The sequence below is a fragment of the Notothenia coriiceps genome, unplaced genomic scaffold (assembly GCF_000735185.1).
Source record: "Notothenia coriiceps isolate Sejong01 unplaced genomic scaffold, NC01 NC01_scaffold00031847, whole genome shotgun sequence".
NCBI lineage: Eukaryota > Metazoa > Chordata > Actinopteri > Perciformes > Nototheniidae > Notothenia > Notothenia coriiceps.
In genome coordinates, this window is record NW_011364548.1 from 181,321 (window position 1) to 200,015 (window position 18,695).

The 18,695-nt window shown below is 40.8% G+C and overlaps 2 protein-coding genes across 2 annotated transcripts in view; both read right to left on the reverse strand.

The window, feature by feature from the left end:
- The window catches only part of gcgra (glucagon receptor a), a 25,611-nt gene extending 8,018 nt beyond the window's left edge, over positions 1-17,593 (reverse strand). Inside the window, exon 1 of the mRNA XM_010788340.1 lies at positions 17,537-17,593. Coding sequence (XP_010786642.1) covers positions 17,537-17,593 — 57 coding nt within the window. The remainder of the gene's footprint in view (positions 1-17,536) is intronic.
- A 175-nt stretch (positions 17,594-17,768) lies between these two features.
- The window catches only part of LOC104960339 (glutamate receptor ionotropic, kainate 5-like), a 19,389-nt gene continuing 18,462 nt past the window's right edge, over positions 17,769-18,695 (reverse strand). Inside the window, exons 5-6 of the mRNA XM_010788341.1 lie at positions 18,261-18,356; positions 17,769-17,864 (exon numbers count right to left, since the gene is read on the reverse strand). Of these exons, the coding sequence (XP_010786643.1) occupies positions 17,769-17,864; positions 18,261-18,356 (192 nt within the window). The remainder of the gene's footprint in view (positions 17,865-18,260; positions 18,357-18,695) is intronic.

The following is an 18,695-nucleotide window of genomic DNA, read 5'->3' on the forward strand; positions in this document are numbered from 1 at the left end:
ATAATAATAATAATAATAATACATTATATTTGTATAGGGCTTTTCAAGGACTCAAAATCGCTTTACAATATAAGGGAAGGTTAGGGTGGGGGGTATAGGACTATCAAAGTGATTTTTCTTAACCAAAATGAAAATGGCAGAAATGGCATAAAAACACATAATTCTAATACGGGTCCTTTTTGACCCACTTATGGAAGAGTGTAGGGTCCAGTCACTCGTGCATCTAAGGGTTAAAGAAAGCCAAAAATGGCTCTGTAATGCCATTGATTGAGGATGTGAGTGAGGAAGTCAGCGTAATGAGCGAAGCAAAAACATCTGTGAACCTCCAGTTACACATCTCTTACTGCATATCCTGAGTACCATATCTCTTGTTAATGACTTAGCATCCACGCTTAAGTAATGTATGCCTCATCACGTTTATTCATCTCGGTATGTGCTTAAGCTAGGGGAGCAAAACAAGCAGGGTCCTGGAGTGGAGCAGATTGCCTGCAGCCAGTTTGTAAGTGCCATGGTGGATGCATCAGATGGGGAACAAATGCAGAACATTTTCTGAGAGATGTAGTGGTTTTTGCCCTGAGAGTAAGAGGGACGTCTAGTCTACTCTTACATAAGGGGCTTGTTGATTATAACATCCATTCGAACTACATATTTATGAACTTTCTGTGGTGCCAGCGGACCTTCAGAGGAGTCGTTGTGCTTTTAGGATGAGTTCATCAATCGTCAACAGGCGCTTGGCAATGATCAAGCAAATCACACTACGTCTCCATTGACAGAATTGTATAATTTGTTACTCAACACCAAACCATGAGCATCATACATCAGCAAACACATGTTTAGCTGGAACATGCAGCACAATAGCAAGCCTCAGTTTAAAAAAATAACATTTATGTGCAGACCTGATGTCTCCTCATTTCAAGACTTTGTTTTTCTTTGTACTGGACGTACCGGTGAACACTCACCACAAAGATCAATTTACCATAATGCAGTGCTGGCAAGCATACTTACATGTTGCTGTCCGGTAAGCAACTGTACGTGTCTTGTGTTTAAATTAGTATCATGAGTGTAGTGAACTATACAGCAGTCACCTGGAGGCTGTTTTTATTACGTTCAAAGATGGTTCAGTTTGACCTGTTAAGAACAAAGAGGGGCATTTTTCTTCTCCACTGGAGAACTTGTACTCTTGTTATACAATGTCACAATTACTGTTTTGGTGACCCAAACCTGCATGTTTTATTGGCTGTTTGTTCTATTAACATGTTATTGACTACATCATCATTCACTAGCTAGTTTCAACACCTCCAGATAAGTGTGAACATGTTTTACTTACACATTTAATCATGTTCAGTTATGTTTCTAAATATAAGAAAGCTGCTCCTATCACTTCTGGAATTAAGGAACATTAATCCTATCTCATGTAGCTCCTCCATCATGATGCTGTTTCCTAATTAAAAAACATACCCCTGCATAATGCAAACATCTAATCGGGAGGCTGTGGCTCAGTGGATAGAGTGCTGGACTTCGAATCCGGGGATAGCAAGTTGGAGTCCCACTGCAGTCAGCATGTCGTTGTGTCCTTGGAAAAGACACTTCACCCCAAAATGCTCCTGTGGGTATTGCCCACTGTACCGAATGCATGTAAGTCGCTTTGGATAAAAGCGTCTAACAAATGACATGTAATGTAATCATGTAAAAAGTTATATTGAAATTCATTTGCATAATTGCTTACTGTAAAATTCAATTTAGTTGTCTGTCAGCTCTTAGGAGGTCCCTGCTGTAACAGAAGCTTTCATCAGGAGGCAGTGCAGGGGCCTTGGGAACCGGGGCCACTCTAATGGAAACGCTCAGATAAGGTATGATGCGGTCGGACCACTTGGTTGCAGACAGAATTAGGCCACTATTTATGCCCTGCGTTTATTCACTTGGTTATCTTTAGGAACCTCCATCCCTGTATATATGTGTGGCATTAATTTTCTGCATGAGGTTAAGTGTTTCAATCTGCACTGTTAGAAGGTGATGGAGCATCCCGAGAGCCTCACAGACAGTAATGGGTCTACTCTCTCAAACATATACATGCACAGCAGTGCATGATTACTTTGAATATCAGCTAGCTTTTGCCTCAGGAGGATGAACAGCACTTTTGCCTTGCAGATTAAATTCAAATGTAATAGAAGGAGCTTACATCCCAGATGGCCAGTTTTTTCGGAGTTAAAAACAAAATAAGAAAAAGAACCTCTATAGCACAAGAAACCATTTGCTCTGTTCATATGCACTTAAATACACTTAATATGAAAGTCAACACAAAGACAATTTGAATAAACATAAAGTGCTGTTTTGTGGAGAAATATAGTCAAATGTCTGCATCTATCTACATGTTTCCGTCGGAGCCTGCTCTGATACATGGAGACAGCGTTTTTAATCATATCATGTTCACTTTATTAGAAGACTGGCTACACTCCATTATAATCTGTCCTTTCAGCTGAAATCAATGATCTGCGGCCAGGAATAAGCAGCCCGCTTTGGTCTTTCCCTGTCGATGAGGATTAATTGTTTTGAACATTTAGATTTTCCTGTGGTAAGTCTTCTGTGCCATAAGCAGCAATGCACCATTATGGGAAGCATTCATGAAGAGTAAATGCAGTGTCTAATTTAGAGTTCAGCTGTATTAAAGTTCGACAGAGTGATGCTAATTCTTCTTTAAAATGGCTTAAGGGAGTCTTGCTGTTAAATATGTTTAACGATCCCAAAAGTACCATTAACACAATGTATTGTAATCAGTAGTCAGTGGGTGAATACCATCATCAGAGACCTTAATGACAAACCATTACAATGCTAATTTTCTGGAAAATCATTAGTGTGTTTTAATATAGCAGAAAAGTCTAAAGCATCAAGAACCTTAATTGCATACAAAAAAATGATTTAATTACTATCAAATACGTGCTTAGAAGCAATAAGGGAGTTGGTGCGTGGTACTTTCTTTAATGGGGGTCTCATTTTCAGTTGTATTGGTTTATAAAAAATGCCCAAACATCTCTATCAATGCAGAAGTCGTACGGTAAAGCATTCCCTGCACATGTAAGAGTGGTACAGTATAACATAATGTCTTACATACAAATGAGCTGTATCTGGTGCAATGTATGTTGTGCATTGTCCCTGCAAAGGGCGACTGTGGCTGCGAGGGAGTGCGGTTGTCTTTCAACCAGAAGGTTGTGGGTTCGATCCCAGCCCATGCAGATACAACATGTCGTTGTATCCTTGGGCAAGATACTTAACCCTGAGTTGCTCCCGATGGCATGGCCAACAATGTGTGAATGTGTGTGAATGTTAGGTCCGTGAGTAAGGTACACTGCTCTGTGTGAATGGGTGAATGACATGTAGTATGTAAAGTGCTTTGAGGGGTCTTAAAGACTGGATAAAGCGCTATATAAGTATAATATAAGTCCGGCGTTTACCATAGACAATACAAAAATGAATGCTCAAATGTCAGAGAAACTCTGAGGCATGTGAGGGGAGTATATTTTCTGGGTAGGACAGATTATCAAAAACACAGTTTTACTGCTCTGCAGGTGTGTTTCTCTGAGATAGATAGCTTTGCAACATCGGTCCTCCCTGTGGTTCTCTCTGTGGATCTGCTGTTCATTTACAGCAACTTAGAGTGCCAGCTTCCTGTTCTGCTACAAAACCTTTTCAAAAAGACCCAACTGCACTTTACGTCGGCCATAATCAACAAAAATAACTGGAGCAGAGCCTCGAGGTTTGCTGATGGTTTGGTATAGCCTCATCTTTCTGAGGAGACAAAGGAGTTGGCTCAGTTTAACGAAAAACAGGCTTTCATGAACATTTTACTCGGAAAAAATAGAACTCATGATCAAATAAGGGAAAAGAGATAAGGATCCTTATATGTTAGATTTCATATGGACATTTAAACATGTGCATAGTCCAGGGACTGGGGATCGAACCACCAACCTGAATGGAGGAGGATCAAGAATGGTAATACAGTGTATCTATCAAATCAAAGAAAACAAATAATTGTGTATGGAAAGAATACCCCTTTGTGGCTCATTACATCAATGGAAAATGTATGTGAGATAGTCCAAGTTGTTCTTAATATGCTGACACCGTAAATTCCCAATAATCCTTATTCGGACAACACAGCCGTTTCCTCAGGCTCTGTGGTTTCCCTATTGCTTATAAAGCTGAGTGAACATGAAACTGACATTAAAAAACAGCTGTGGCGGTTGGACTCAGAGTTTGCATTGCATGTGGGAGTATTGTGGTGATGGGAGCAAGAAGGGAGAAAGTAGGCAGAGCAGTTATCTTTGGAAGGCAGGCAGGCTGTAATAAGTCAGCGCTGGCACAGGAAACGTTGTGATTCACACCTCAGTGCGGACTGATTGGAATTAGGTGAGCAGTCAGAGAAGTGTGTAGTGGAAAAGGAGAGTAGGATAATGTCCGGCAGCTGATCAAACAAGCCCAGTGAGAAGAGAAGAGAACGGGAGTCCAAACACTTCTATGATGTGTGTCTCTGCCAATCCACTGCTTCAACATCTGTCTTCTCCTGGCCATCTGTGCAACCACAAACTGTAATTCATTTGATTTACCTGCTGTGTGTAGCTAGAAGAATGTTTTTATTTTAACATTGTCATTATTCTAACACAAGTATTAATTTGTCCCTATGGCTCAAACCATCATAATCTGGTTTTAATCAGAGTTTTGAGCATATTCTATACCCAAGATCATCCAGCTTCTTTTTAAACTGAAACTGAGTGGAGCTTTTAAAAATGGATTGTAATACATTCTTAAATGGAAAGTTTGACCTAGCAGTGGTGATTTGTGAAAGGTTGGGGGTAACCAAAAATCACCGAGACTTATTATCTGCTGTCTTTGAATATCTATAACAATAAAAAAAAATGTATTGTCCAATGTCACACTATCTTTTACAATAAGACTTTCAAATTAAATGACAAAATACATTGTTTGTCTGTGCCGTCTGGAATAACACATACTTACCCTTCTGCCTTTTTGCCATGATGGCATTGTTTTTTCATGTGACTTTAAAAATCATATCAAATCACTTTGAAAATAATCTAAACCATATGAAGAATCTCTGGTGATTTTTTTCCCTCATAGCTTTAGGCTTCAAAACTCCTTGTTTCAAGATGTTTTCGGATAAAAAGGGAAACATTGCATGCTTTATGAACATTCAGTATTGATATTTTTGGACTCACCAGCCATTAGTTAACATTCCATAATAATGTTGATTTAAAAAAAACGTACCAGGGTGGCATGGTTTCCTCCAACACTTCTTTGGAGTTGTTGTGCTTTCTATCAGATATGGTTGTGTGACGTGAAACAAACACATCAGGATGGAACACAGATTAACACATCGCCAGCATGCAGAACCACGGAGTAAAACCCACGAGCGGATGTATCTCGTATTCAGGTTTAACATGTTAACCTTAAGGCATGACTCTGCATTGTCAGCTCTGTGTCAGCTTAAATTAGAGCCGGTTGTAACAGAGGCCTTGCTAATTTAGAGGCGTGTTACATCATCAGTGGGGACAGAGACGCCCGGGGCGAAGGGCAGCCCCTCTTCACAGAACAACACTATCTGTCACAAATGAGCAGGACAAAAACACTGGCAAAAAACAATTACTCGGGAACATTCAAAATGTCTGGAATAACTGTAAGATTAAGAAGTGATGCTTGCTGTGGTTTGAATAACTTATCTAACAGGAGATGGATGCCTGTTTCCTGTTCAGACTCTTTGAAACATGGTGCAGGAATTTGGAGGAAATAACTAATGATTTCTCGTTATTCTAACATAAATGTATATGTTTTATTAGTTAATTCAACTTTGAATTGCAGATCACTTCTGAGCACCTGAACATCAGTTGTTGTATTTAAAAAATATTTGTAAAAAAACATGTTCCGCATGTCAGTGCGAGTTTAAACTGACTCTCTAAAACCTCTCTTTTATTTCAGTTTATTAAAATCTCTGTTTAATAGACTGAATAAAACCTATATAAAATATGTATTGTCTTTAATAACTTTTTTGCAGCAAAACTTCTCCTTAAATATTTTAATTGTATCTTCTTCCAAGAATATTTTAAATGGATGGATGGATGGATAACATCCAGAAATGAGAAAAAGACACAACCAAAACAGACATTAATCATTTTCAGTGAGAAACTTTTGTTTTCTCATAATGGCATTCAGTGATTCTCATTTGACACACACACACACACACACACACACACACACGTACGCACGCACGCACGCACGCACACACACACCACCAAGTTGACCATTTGCAAACAATTACAGACTGCAATGAATCCATCCAATATTTCTAAGAAATAGAAGAGAACAGCATTGTTAAATGACCTTTTCGTTGTTCCACAAACACTGTGGAGTAGCTCATGCTTCCTCATCTGCATTCCATTTTGCAAAGGTCAACTTTCAGTAATCCCTATCCTCACCACCACTTCAGACCCTCAAAAACCCTTTCCTACTTGGAATTATAAGGAGGCTTTTCTCCAGGCTGTTTCCCCTCTGTGCTCCAGTGTTAACGCTGCAGGTCGTGCCATGGCACCAGCTTCCTCCCTGACAGGATGATTGCCCTGTCAGCTAAAGATTGTTTGATTATTCAAGGGTTCAGATTGTTTTCATTCAACACCATGAATGCTAAATGATTCGGGTCGAATGTGAAAGCAAGGAAGGTGGTGCTAAGATGTAATTAATCTTTTTAGCTTGCTGTGGTCGACAGCGTGAGGTGCTCTGCCCTCATTAAAAACACTGGCACGGTGGAGACGCTGATGAAAACAGCAGCAGGGCAGCAGAATGATTAGTAGGGAGTTGATGGGGTTTTCCTGTTCCCTTTAAACACAAGTGGTGTCTGAAAAGTGGTTTTCACCAAAGTGTGTAATGAATATGTGTTATTTGCATGAGGACTCTGATAGGGAAGTGAACACAGCATTTGGGAACACATAATTAGAAAAGCAAAGTTGATTTACTTGGCAATCGTTTCTGCACTTCACCTTCACTTTGATTTAGAGAAGCATGTAAACCCAAAAGTAAAGTTTACACGTCATAAAATATGTCAGTAAATAACCCAGTCCTGAATGTCTGAAGCTTCTGTGCCATAAAAAATATGTTGCTAACAATCCTAATCTCAGCAATTCACTTTAATTTTAAATGTATGCTTCTACAATTATAAAAGTCTTAATATGTTTAAGAAAATCATCTTAAATAAAACAAGTCTTAGTATCATAAACATATCTTGACCACAGATCTAATTTGCTGCCACAACCCAATATGGAATGGATTAATCCAAATCCCCCCCCCCCCCAATGAATGCATACATCCATATGTATAGTGAGAGCTCCTGTCTGCATCTCTGCTCACTCCAACCACACCAGCTGTAAAAGTCTGCTGGCTGGGAATCATTATCTAGTGCTGGAAGTTAAAGAGACTGGCTGGAGGTAATGTCCTTCCACCTCTTGCTGAGCTTGGGATCACAGTTTTATTAGAGAAGTCTACAGAGTGATAAAAACCACTCACGCACACTCAGATGTACACAACAAGCCCTTGTTAATGTTTTTGACATTCTCATTTATCACTAGTTGAATGATCTCTGAGAGTGAACCTCAGCAGGGATTAATAATCAATTACAGATTCAAAAGGCTTGTTGTCCTCTGATGAGTGGGTTTAATGGGCCCATTTATATGATGAGGTGTTCACCGGGGACTCTGAAGCTGTTTTTATTGACAGAAACATGGCAAGGTTGCTTCCGGGCTGCACTGTTTAAATCACCTTCTTATTGGTCTGCGAGTCTGTTATAATCATGTTCTGTTGGCTTTACCTGATAAGCACTGGCAGTGTTGCCTTTCAGCCCCTCTCCTATTCCTCTAGTGTCATCTCTCTGGATCATTTACCTGTTCCACTTTAGCCTCCCCACCCCTCAAGACTTTTTTCATCTGAGAATCACTGGACATAAAATGTGAATATCCAGCGATGAAAGTGGCTGATGTTCGGCTGCAGAGGCAATCATGTCCTCGAATCCAGCCACTCCTGCATCTAAATGACTGTCAGCAAGAGCTGCCGTGGGAAGCATGCACAGAGAACGCCACATTCCTTCACCTTTTTTGGCCACATTTTCGACAGAAAAACAAAGGGTAGCTCCTTAGTTAAACCAACATCAAACATGAGGCACCAGCGCTTAAGTGTTATCCAAACACAGCAATGAATCAGCCCAATTACAACATTTAAAGACATAACAATCATCTCTTGTTTGTATTACGTAACTGCACAGACATCTGATGTCCTAAGTTACAGTGCACTGAAAGGGGATCACAACACCCAAAGACTGGTTATATCTTATACAATGCATTGTTTTTTGTGAGTTTAATTGTATTTTATTTTGTAATTTTTCGATCTGATAGGTATCCAGTGACTATAGCTGAAAGATACAGATGTAGTCGGGTGGAAAAGTTAAGGTTTCCCTTCGAAATGTGATGGAATACTTATAAAGAAGCATAAAACACTCTTTTGCAAATTGTGTGCCTGCTGCATGGAAACACACTGAAATGAGGTGTCACCTTTTTACCTGTGGCAGCTCGGTGTGTCATCAGAGTGTCGACACCTATTCAGCTGTCACATTTTTGGGAGAACATGTCCAGTCCCCTGTTGATGAAACGCTGCTCGGCTAATGACTGACATCCGCCTCCCTCAGGATAGCTTCTATATCTGAGGCCAAGGTGAGAGCAGAACAACATCCTACTCACTCTGTTCTTCCGCTGCTTGATAGAGAAGTCCCATTAGGTTTGTAATAACTCGATAAAGACATCAGCAACAAGCAGCGTCCAAAAGAGTGTTTCAGCTGTAATGCCAGGTGTTATTTCTAACACCTTACATTCACATTTATTTGTGAATCTACTGTTTATTTTAAATCACGTCAATTTGGCCACAGGGACAAAACATGCAACGAAAGGAAATGAAAGCAATTGTTATGTGGCCACGAAACAATATTTGACTCTACATGTGTGCTAATGGACTAAGAACTGTCCCCAGGCACATCCATGCAAAACATAAAAGGGAGTTACTGGCAGGCAGAAACGGGGAAATGGGACTTTATTTTAGAGATCTATTTGAACTAAATGTCAGACCCATTTACAAAGAAACAAGGCCTACTGTAAGTGAAGGGGAACATTGCTGTGTTTGTTTTCATTTAACTCATAACCTTTTTAAAGAGCCAGAGACATGGTAAGATAAAGGCCATTTAGACAATATGCATTTTGTTTCCTCCCTGAAATGTTACAGAAATGTATTATTGAATAGTCTGTGGTTTCATGCTCCATTAGAACTGGCATTTTGTTGCTAAACATTTAAAAGAAGAATCCGTAAATTCCCCAAAATGTTGGTTATGTTTGAACTAACAACTTACTAGTTGACTAATTAAATAGAGGGAGATGTATAAACTCCTGGGGATACAGTGCTTTCTATCATGATGCTTATTTCTTATAAATCCTTTTTCTATGTGCTTATTCACTTTTTGAATTGAACATATAAACTATAGTATGTAATTGCAATATAAAAATGTCTATGTCATAGGACATGTTTTCCCATTCTGATTATCGTAGAAGGGACTAACTTTTTTTAGTAACAGGTTGCACTTTACATGATTCATATGGGGTTGGTATGAGACATGACTAATGCTAAGTTGTTATTTGGGCTGCTTTTAGTATTTGTTTTGTTAAACAAATATTCAAAATGGTTTAATAATCTAAATTGTGGCCTTTTGGATTTAAAGATGCTGTTCTCAATGATACTGAAGCCATAGTTATTCACCATCACAGGAATTCACCCATCTGGAAGATACCTCCATTAATATTGAATGATTACAAATTAAATACAAAGAACAAGATACATGAATATTCATCATATTGGATCATCACCCCTGCACTGACATGAAGTGAAGCAACTGCTGCCCGAAAGGGAACAAAAACACATTCATCAGCCCAAAATATCTATATGTGATTTGGAAAACAGTTTGAGAGTCATTTGCCATTAAGCAGTGTTGTAGTCAAGTCACCAATTATTTAATCCTAGTCACTCACAAGTCCCCACTTTTTGAGTCCGAGTAACCTAGGAAGAGTCCGAGTCGAGTCCGAGTTCGAGTCAGATTGATCATTACCTTTGCTCGAGTCCGAGTCCAAGTCTGAGTCAGAGATATCATTGCCTGTGTTCTAGTCTGAGTCACCCAAGAAGATTCCGAGTCTGAGTCACAAGTCCGAGACACCATGTATTCATCTGAGTGGATATATTTGTTTAAATGTAGCTGTTGGTTTGGTCCTTATCAATCAATATTTATTTTTCTGCATTGCTGTAATTCCAAGTCTAACCATTCAAAGTCTTATCATCATTACATGACAAAATTGTCCAAAGCCCACACTTTTCAACATGCATTGACAATTGTGTTGGTGGTAAAAGTGTAGCCAGCTGGTAGAGAAAACTGCTCGGACATCAGGAGCTGGCAGAGCACACGAATATCAGAGCGAATGCCTCTGTGCTCTCCAAAGTAACCAGCTGCTGGAAACCACTTGTCACTTGGCAGCCTTCAACATGAATGCCTTTAATGCGATAACGTCCCATTGATTGTCAAAATAACTCCCCGCTCTACACTGGCTGATTTTTAACAGGGGCTTATTTAGTTGTCAGAATTAACATCAGTGGTGAGAGAAGCACTCAGATCTTTTTTCACTAGTAGAATAAGTAAAATAGCAAGACTACAGTGTACATTTAGTACAAAAGAAGTACTCATTATGTACATTTTCAGGTTGCATAGCTATACACAAATGCCCTTATTGTATTCTTATTTGAAGGAAATAATCATGCAAACTGCTTTTACGGGCGGCTGAAGAAATTGATGTGATATGTTGCAACTTTAATATGAATATTTATGTAATGCCATCCCCTTAGGAAAAACAAAAGAGAATAAAGCATGAAATAACTTCCTCCTTCAGAGGAGCTACAGCTCTGCATGAGTGAACTTTGACTTTCATTACAAACTTGCCCATAATCTCAAATTAGATTTGGAGCAAAGCAAGTCGATTACGTCATTAGATTTAAAGAATGTTTTGGTTGTTATTTCCCACTTTTGACACTGTTGTCGTGCCTCTATTATAGGGCAGCCAAGGTAACAGGGTTCGTTGTCACTGACTCAGTGTCTAGGCTATATCGGGTTGATAAGCAATATGATTATCTCGTCCACTAATAGCTTCTGTACGTCTACTGATGTTATTAAACATTGTGATAAATGGTAAACCCCCAGAGTTTAGTCATCAGGTTTGTTCGTACCTTCACTTCCTGCTGAAATTAAAGCACACACACTAAATTGCTCTGACAGGGAACATGGGCATTGAACATTTGGATATAAGACACAACATGTCCCCATTGCTGCAGCTGTTATTTTGGATGGTGAAGTCTGAAATGGAGGCTCAATGACAAAACCACGGTGGGCTAATATCCTTTGTTAGCAGGAGGCTTTGGTTAAAAAAAGAGTCTAAATGCCCAAGTGTCGCTCTCTGATGATGTGTTTAATACTAAGTGTTTCACAGAGAACACAGCATTGTTGGTCCTGCTGTTTCTCGATCTTTATCATTAGCGAGCAGCAGAATCTTTCCCTCCATACTTATCACTGACTCTGAGTTATCTCTAGAGTTTTTCCCCAAGAGTGAAAGAGCTTGTTAGCTTCACAATTAGAGAACTCAAACAAATATTAACACAATCCAACATATTTTGTTAGTCGTTTAGACTCATTTCAGGTCTATGTTTAAATGTATAATATAAACGTAACACACTGCGCTCAGAATTGTATAAAACTGATGTGCAGCTGCTAAGAAATTATCACTGAACTTTATTTTTCCTGCTTGTTTGCAGACCAAATGCTGAAATCAGACTGATGCTCTACTCAGCCAGTCACAAGACTCCCTATGATTATTGTGTAACATATTTTTGATGTCCTTCCTTTTGCCTTTAGTTTATGTTTGTGTGAAAATCAACACTTGCTGTCTGCAAAAGGCTCAAGGCCAAAGCAGAGAGTGAACGTACTAAGGATTAGATTCACAGTTGAACCTCGAGAGAAAAGCCTGGCTCACGGTCTTCAACCTACAAACTTTTCCATAATATGAAACCACATGTCATCCTCTCAAATTTGTCCTTGTTCCAAACCAAAGATATCAGCACTGTTACCACCCACTGCAAACAACAACAAAATCCCACAAGAGAAAAGAGGTTGTTGTCAAGCTAGACCTGGTTATTTTCGTGTTATTTTCACATGGCTTCTCCTTTACACATCCAAGCCAATTTAAAACACTTTGGAAAAGTGGCAAGGCATTCATACAGGTGTTGCTATGACAAAGTCCTGCACAAGTAGAGATACTGCAGACGTGGATAAAAAGGAAGACTAAGATCTTTTCGAGCCACAAAGAACATTGGGTTGACAAGGTAGGGGTTCATAAGGTTAATTGAGAAGCTGGCCTCGGTTGACTCTGCTTACAGTTACCGTTATGCCTGTAAAACTTTCCGTACTCTCACCGAATACAGAGCAACGATAATATTAGCAGATGGACTACTCAGAGTACCATCATTGTAGTCAAAGGAAGACACTGGCATGCTTCTTTTTCTAGCTAGTAACTAACAATTTTGGCTGTAGCTAGCTAGCTAATGGTAGCTTTATGAGTTGGTTAAAATTGGTCTCGTGCTGACTTTTTTCAAGTGTCCTGGACAGGTGCTCTGATATAGATGATTTTCTGCAAAAAGACTGAGGCTAACGCTGAATGTCCCACGCAAAATAATGACATTATTGTTGAATATATGGAAACAAAGAAGTGTTCATAAGCTGCAGATAGCTAGTTAGTTAGTAGAAAATAACAACAATGTAAGACCAGAGTGTTATTTAATGATGTTGTGTTCAGAAGCTTAACTTGTAAATTGATTAATAAGACCTTATTGTTTTTATTTTCAATAGTTTTGTTTTACTTTTAACATCACAAGTAAAAATACTTTTTAAATAAATATTTGTTTAATATATAAAGAAGAAAGGTAATTTCCCCATGGGTTTCTGTACAGTCTGACTTTTGCAATGAGAAAAGATCAGAATCTGAATAAAAGTTAAAGACATTTATTTATTGGCTTTACTTTTGCTTAACTTTGCTTAGGGATATGTTCAGCAGATGGCTATTAAACTGATTAACCACGCTAAGGTCTGACTTTGTGACCCATTATCTCTCTGAGAGGAACAGAAGAGTCGGCCCCTTGCTAATGAGCCTGGTATTAACGGCACCATCTGAGGTGAAACAGGAAGCAATGCCAGAGAGCTTTCACACAAACAAGTAGCAGCTATATTAGAAAGCTTATGTTTGCAGGGAATTAAGTTTGTTATTCTGGTGTAGCAATATGAAATGTAAAATGTATGTCCACTTCAGGAAAATGACTGCTCTATCGAAATCAGTCGGAAGTCGCAACGGCTCATTTCAAAATAAACGTGGATTTGCGTAAAAAAATACTTTTTCGGGGTTCGGGTGTTTTGTTTGATTTTAAATAAACAAAGTCTTGGCTTTCAGAATATGAAACTTTTATTTCCAAAATCACACGATAAATACATTTTTGAAGCTTGTAAAGGGAAGATGACAGCTTTCACTCACCACTCTGTTCCGCAGCGCCGCCCCTGTGTCTTCGGTTAATGCGACTGATTTCGATGGAGCAAGTCACATGTGTTTAAGTCACATTTGAATCCCTATTTGGTGTCTCCTTTGCTGTTATCACACACATGGGAATGTGGAACTGCAGCGTAATTGCATTAATCTTCATTGCATTAAATTGTTAACACGTGCAGGCCAATGTTTATTAAACCAACGCTGATGTGCAAAACATAGGGCTGTCAGTCGATTAAAATAGTTAATCGCGATTAATCGCAAATTAATCGCACATTTTTGATCTGTTGTAAATGTACCTTAGAGGAATATTTTTCAAGTTTTTAATACTCTTATCAACATATGAGTTGACAAATATGCTTTATGCAAATGTTTATTATCATTTGAACAATGAGAAATATTCTCATGAATATTAAACACAACAACCTCTGAACATTACAAATATTCGCCTCAATTCAACCTGGCCCCTCTCTCATACAATAATACAATGCAAAGTGTGTGTGTGTGTGTGTGTGTGTGTGTGTGCGTGTGTGTGTGTGCGTGTGTGGGGGTGTGTGTGTGTGTGTGTGTGTGTGTGTGTGTGTGTGTGTGTGTGTGTGTGTGTGTGTGTGTGTGTGTGTGTGTGTGTGTGTGTGTGTGCGTGTGTGTGTGCGTTTCATCATCCGGTTTCTTAATGAAAATATTTGACTTCACTTAATGTTTCTGTCACATTAAAAAATGTTGCTAGTTTTTATTTTCCTAAAGTTAATCAAACGTAAAGATATGTATATAGACAATAAAAAACTAAACGCAGTTACAGTTAACATTGATAATAATTACTAATACAACTAATATAAGCTCCCCTTTATATTATTGTTGTATCTGTAACCCAAATGTCCCGTAGCCTCTCTGAACACCCTGGGACTCTGCGTTGTGTTTGTTATTGGTGATGGGATGTTATGCAGAGGGGCGGAAAACAGGAAACAGTAGATGCATGGATGGAGACGCTGAGTAGTGATTTATTCTTCGAATGGCAGCTCTTCTGACACACCTTTTGCGGATTGAATAAAAACATTAGCGCATTTACATGCTAACCATACAGGTAACCAAATGAAAAGACAAACAAAAGATCTCACTCCCAAACATACACAGCCGGGTAAATAAACATTTAACTAACCCATTAATTAAATAAACGAATGTTTGGACGTTTTTAACGTAACAAAGTGTACAATTATTGCAATTAACATGCTCACCTTTCGTGGAGTGAATTAACATTAGCGTCAAGATGGCCAGAACAACAAGTACGGTGTACAATGTACAAAAAACAACTATTTGCTGCGCAAAGCTACAACTAAGTGGCCTGGTCAAGGCTGCTACCTTACATGTTCTAATACTGTAATATGGCGTCCCAAGCCATTTCCAGACCATAACACCCAGGAAGAACAGTCGAAGTACAAATACCTGTTCAAAGGACAAAAGGAACAACAAATTGCCGGCAACGAGGGCTCAAAGCAAACCTATTAGACGCTTGACACGGTCGCTTCACACTGACCGTAGCCCGACGCGGCCTAACAGCAAAACCAATCGATGACAGATGGTCACACAGGTTAAAAACTATAACAGCATAGGCTGGAGAGGAACTAACATGGCTACACCAACAAGATGTCGTGCACAGCCTGGCCTACATGAGTGGGCCAATCAATTAATTTCTGAATGGCACCCTTTAGTAGTTCCGCTGCTGTTCTAGCAGAACCGGTCTGATGTTGTCCCCTGTCAGTTCATGAGTCTGGGTATCTGGCCTCAGAGGGCTGCTAGCCACAAGATCTATCCGCTCATGTTGAGACCTACGCGCACATATCCGAATCCCAAAGCGAACTCCGCATTGCTTATGTCGAGGCAGGGCGCTTGTGACGCTTACTCCACGTCAGCCTGTATAATCCATTCACCTCATATACTGATTATTTTATGTTTTTGTCTGTTAAATTTTGGGCTGTTGGCATTTGGTTAACACATGATAGCTAGTGTCCTAATCTTTGTATTCACTCCACCGAAAGGGTGTTCAGAAGAGCTGGCCCATTGCGATGCACAACAAATCACTACTCAACGTCTCACCGCAATCCGATCTACTGTGTCCTGTCTCCTCCCCTCTGCATACTATGAACACCCACTATCACCAGTAATAAACACCAATGAAGAGTCAGGGTTCTCAGAGGGCTACCGGGACATTGGGTTACACCACTAATACTATCCATATATCACATACTAATATACACATCACAGTCACAAGGTTAGACATTGTGATGTCCCTGACATTATTGGAAGAACATTGCTGTACAACCCCGGAACCTCTAATTACTCAATAAAAAAAAACAGCTGGGCCTCCATATAGGCCGATAACACAATCTCAGTTCGAGCGTGTTCCGGAGCCTCAAACAAAAAACGGTCAAGAAATGTATATTCCACTTATGCTAATAAATCCCCAACACCTAAATAATAAGGAAATATAATACACCTAAAAGAAGAACTTAAAGGCACTTGGAACGTTTCCTGTCATCAGGAGGCGGTCACGGGCTCTGAGACTTTCTTAAAGGTTCAGTGGAGCATGCTCTGTGTTCAATCATGCTCCTGTGCTCGTCCCTCTTTGTCTGACTCATGATTGGGCAATATAAACAAGGCTGAGGTTTGCAGTGTGTTGGTCAAACTCTATCACAGCTTGTCAGCGGGAAGTCTGAAATGCCGTAACCCTAAAGTCATTAAATCGGTTAGCCAGCAACTTAAAGCCGCCGAAGTTAGTGAATCCAACAAGGGTGAGAACAGAACCTTACTTGTGCCCTAACTCTATGGCAATACGATATTTGGTCTGTTCATTCTGTGTCTCGGTGTGGTGTCCATGTGCTGTTCACTTTGTTATGAAATCGGAAACCGCGGCACGCGGCCCCCCCGCGCTGGGGGCTCAGTTCTGGGTTCCAGATTGGGTGCAACATTCCTTGCTCACCAAAGCAGATCTCAGTGTACTTAGCAAGCTTTCCTCGCTTCTTTTATATCCACACAACCTTCCTTTGTTTTGACGGGTATGAAAGGCCTTCGGAGCACGGCTCTGTCTGGCAGGCCATTACGCCACAAGTGCACAGTACCTCGAAAAGTGTATGGAAGGCGCGTGTCTTTCTAGCTGTCTCTGTCAGGCAAATAACATATTAAATATCGGTATTAAAAGATGCCATTGGATGCTTACTTTCCCTTTTACTGCCAGTCCGACACGTTTCAATCTAGGCTTTGGCAGAGAATCGGGCTTACCTCCGAAGGAATGCATAATACTGGCGCGGCTAAAGTTGAGAGAGAAAGAAGAGAGGGAATGGGAATAATTAGTGGCTGTTAATGGACCATTACCTCTATAGTCGACACTGGCAGGGAGCATTTCAGGCGAGGCGGCGCTGTGTTCTCAACAAGCTGTTCTCAGTGAACCAATAGCATTAAAAGGTTGACCTGGCTCAGTCATCGGCCACCACTGGAGGGATAAGCAGTGTAAACCCTTGTGTTCTCTCTCTTTTGTGCTTTTGCTGTACCTCTTCCTCTATCTCTTTCTTACCGCCTCCTCTCTCCAACGCCTTGTGGAGTTCGATAAGCAACCAGCATTATTCCGCTACCCCCTGTTATGATTAAACGGCATGGGGGACTACCATCACCGACCACCACTGACCCTTCTCGCTGCGGCCTTGGTTTCCGGTTCAAACTTTGTAGTGCAAGACGGAGCCAATGACAGGGGTCCTCCTTCTGCCCCACACAGGATCTCCTGTTTTGTCATGGCAGGCAGGGATTCCGATCCCCACCTCCGCTGTAGGGCTCACTTGACGTGCCCGGCCCAACGGGTCTTGTGAGTCAGGGTTCTCTGTGGCAGTGTTCATCAGGGGCCCTCCTGGTTCTAATGTGGGGGCTGTGTCTCCCCATGCACTGCTTCATATTTGATCCCCACCCGCTGAGGACAGGTCACACAGTTTGTAGGACCGTTGTGACCTCCTGGTTTGACATACGGGAGAGGCATCTGCATGGATCTGTGCAGGATACCTCGCTCCGGCAGGCTCAAAGCCTCCTATTCGCATAGGCTATGACTCTCTCAAGCTCCATCCTGGACTTGAACCAAGACAGCCACCAAGCCCCTGTCCCGACGGCATCGGTCTGAAGCACAAAAGGTAGGCCGTAATCCGGATAAGATAGGTGAGTTCAGCATCCCAAAACAGCAGGTCTTGACTCTGGGAAGGTGGACGGCAGCATTCTGCAGTCGGAAGGGCCATGCCTGTTGGCATCAAACAGCCCCATGGTGTGCTTAATGCTGTCTTGTGCTTGTCTTGTTCCGGCTAACCTCCACCTGCAGTTAACCAAGTGTAAGTCAAGTGTGGAACTGGAAAAGTTACTTTGCTTTGCCCCAGAGCCTCCGGCGGGCCTCTTCTGATTCTGGCATAGAAATGCGGTCTTCTGCTGTAGGAGTTTAGCTTTCTGTAGTCGATGCACAACCTTAATGACCCGTCGTTTCTTCATTCACGATAACCACATGGGGATGATATGGACTCTTACTAGGGCCTGATTACTCCTGTGCCTTCCAATCTCTACCACATTCCGCACATTCTGGCCACTGTGAAGGCGGACATCTTGCGATCGGGAGCCGGGAAGCTTGGAATCAACGCAGGGAATGTGTCATGTGCATTGTTTTTGTGTGGCCGATAGGTCCATGGGATTGCTTGGAGAAACACCTCTCGCTCTCTCGACAAGATCTCTAGGAGGGAGCGCTGGTTTCATTCTCAACTGCCACTTCACTTAGGTCCACCCCACAACTCACCCACTACCTGGTCAGACTCAGGCAGACTTCCTGAATCATTATTGGCGACATCCACTCAGCTTTGTCGTCTGGAAATCCAGACAACGATTACCACCAGGAATGCATTGGCCAGGTGAGTGTGTGGTTAATAGTAATACAAGGGGTTCAGCGGGTTTCAAAAGTCTTAAAAAGTC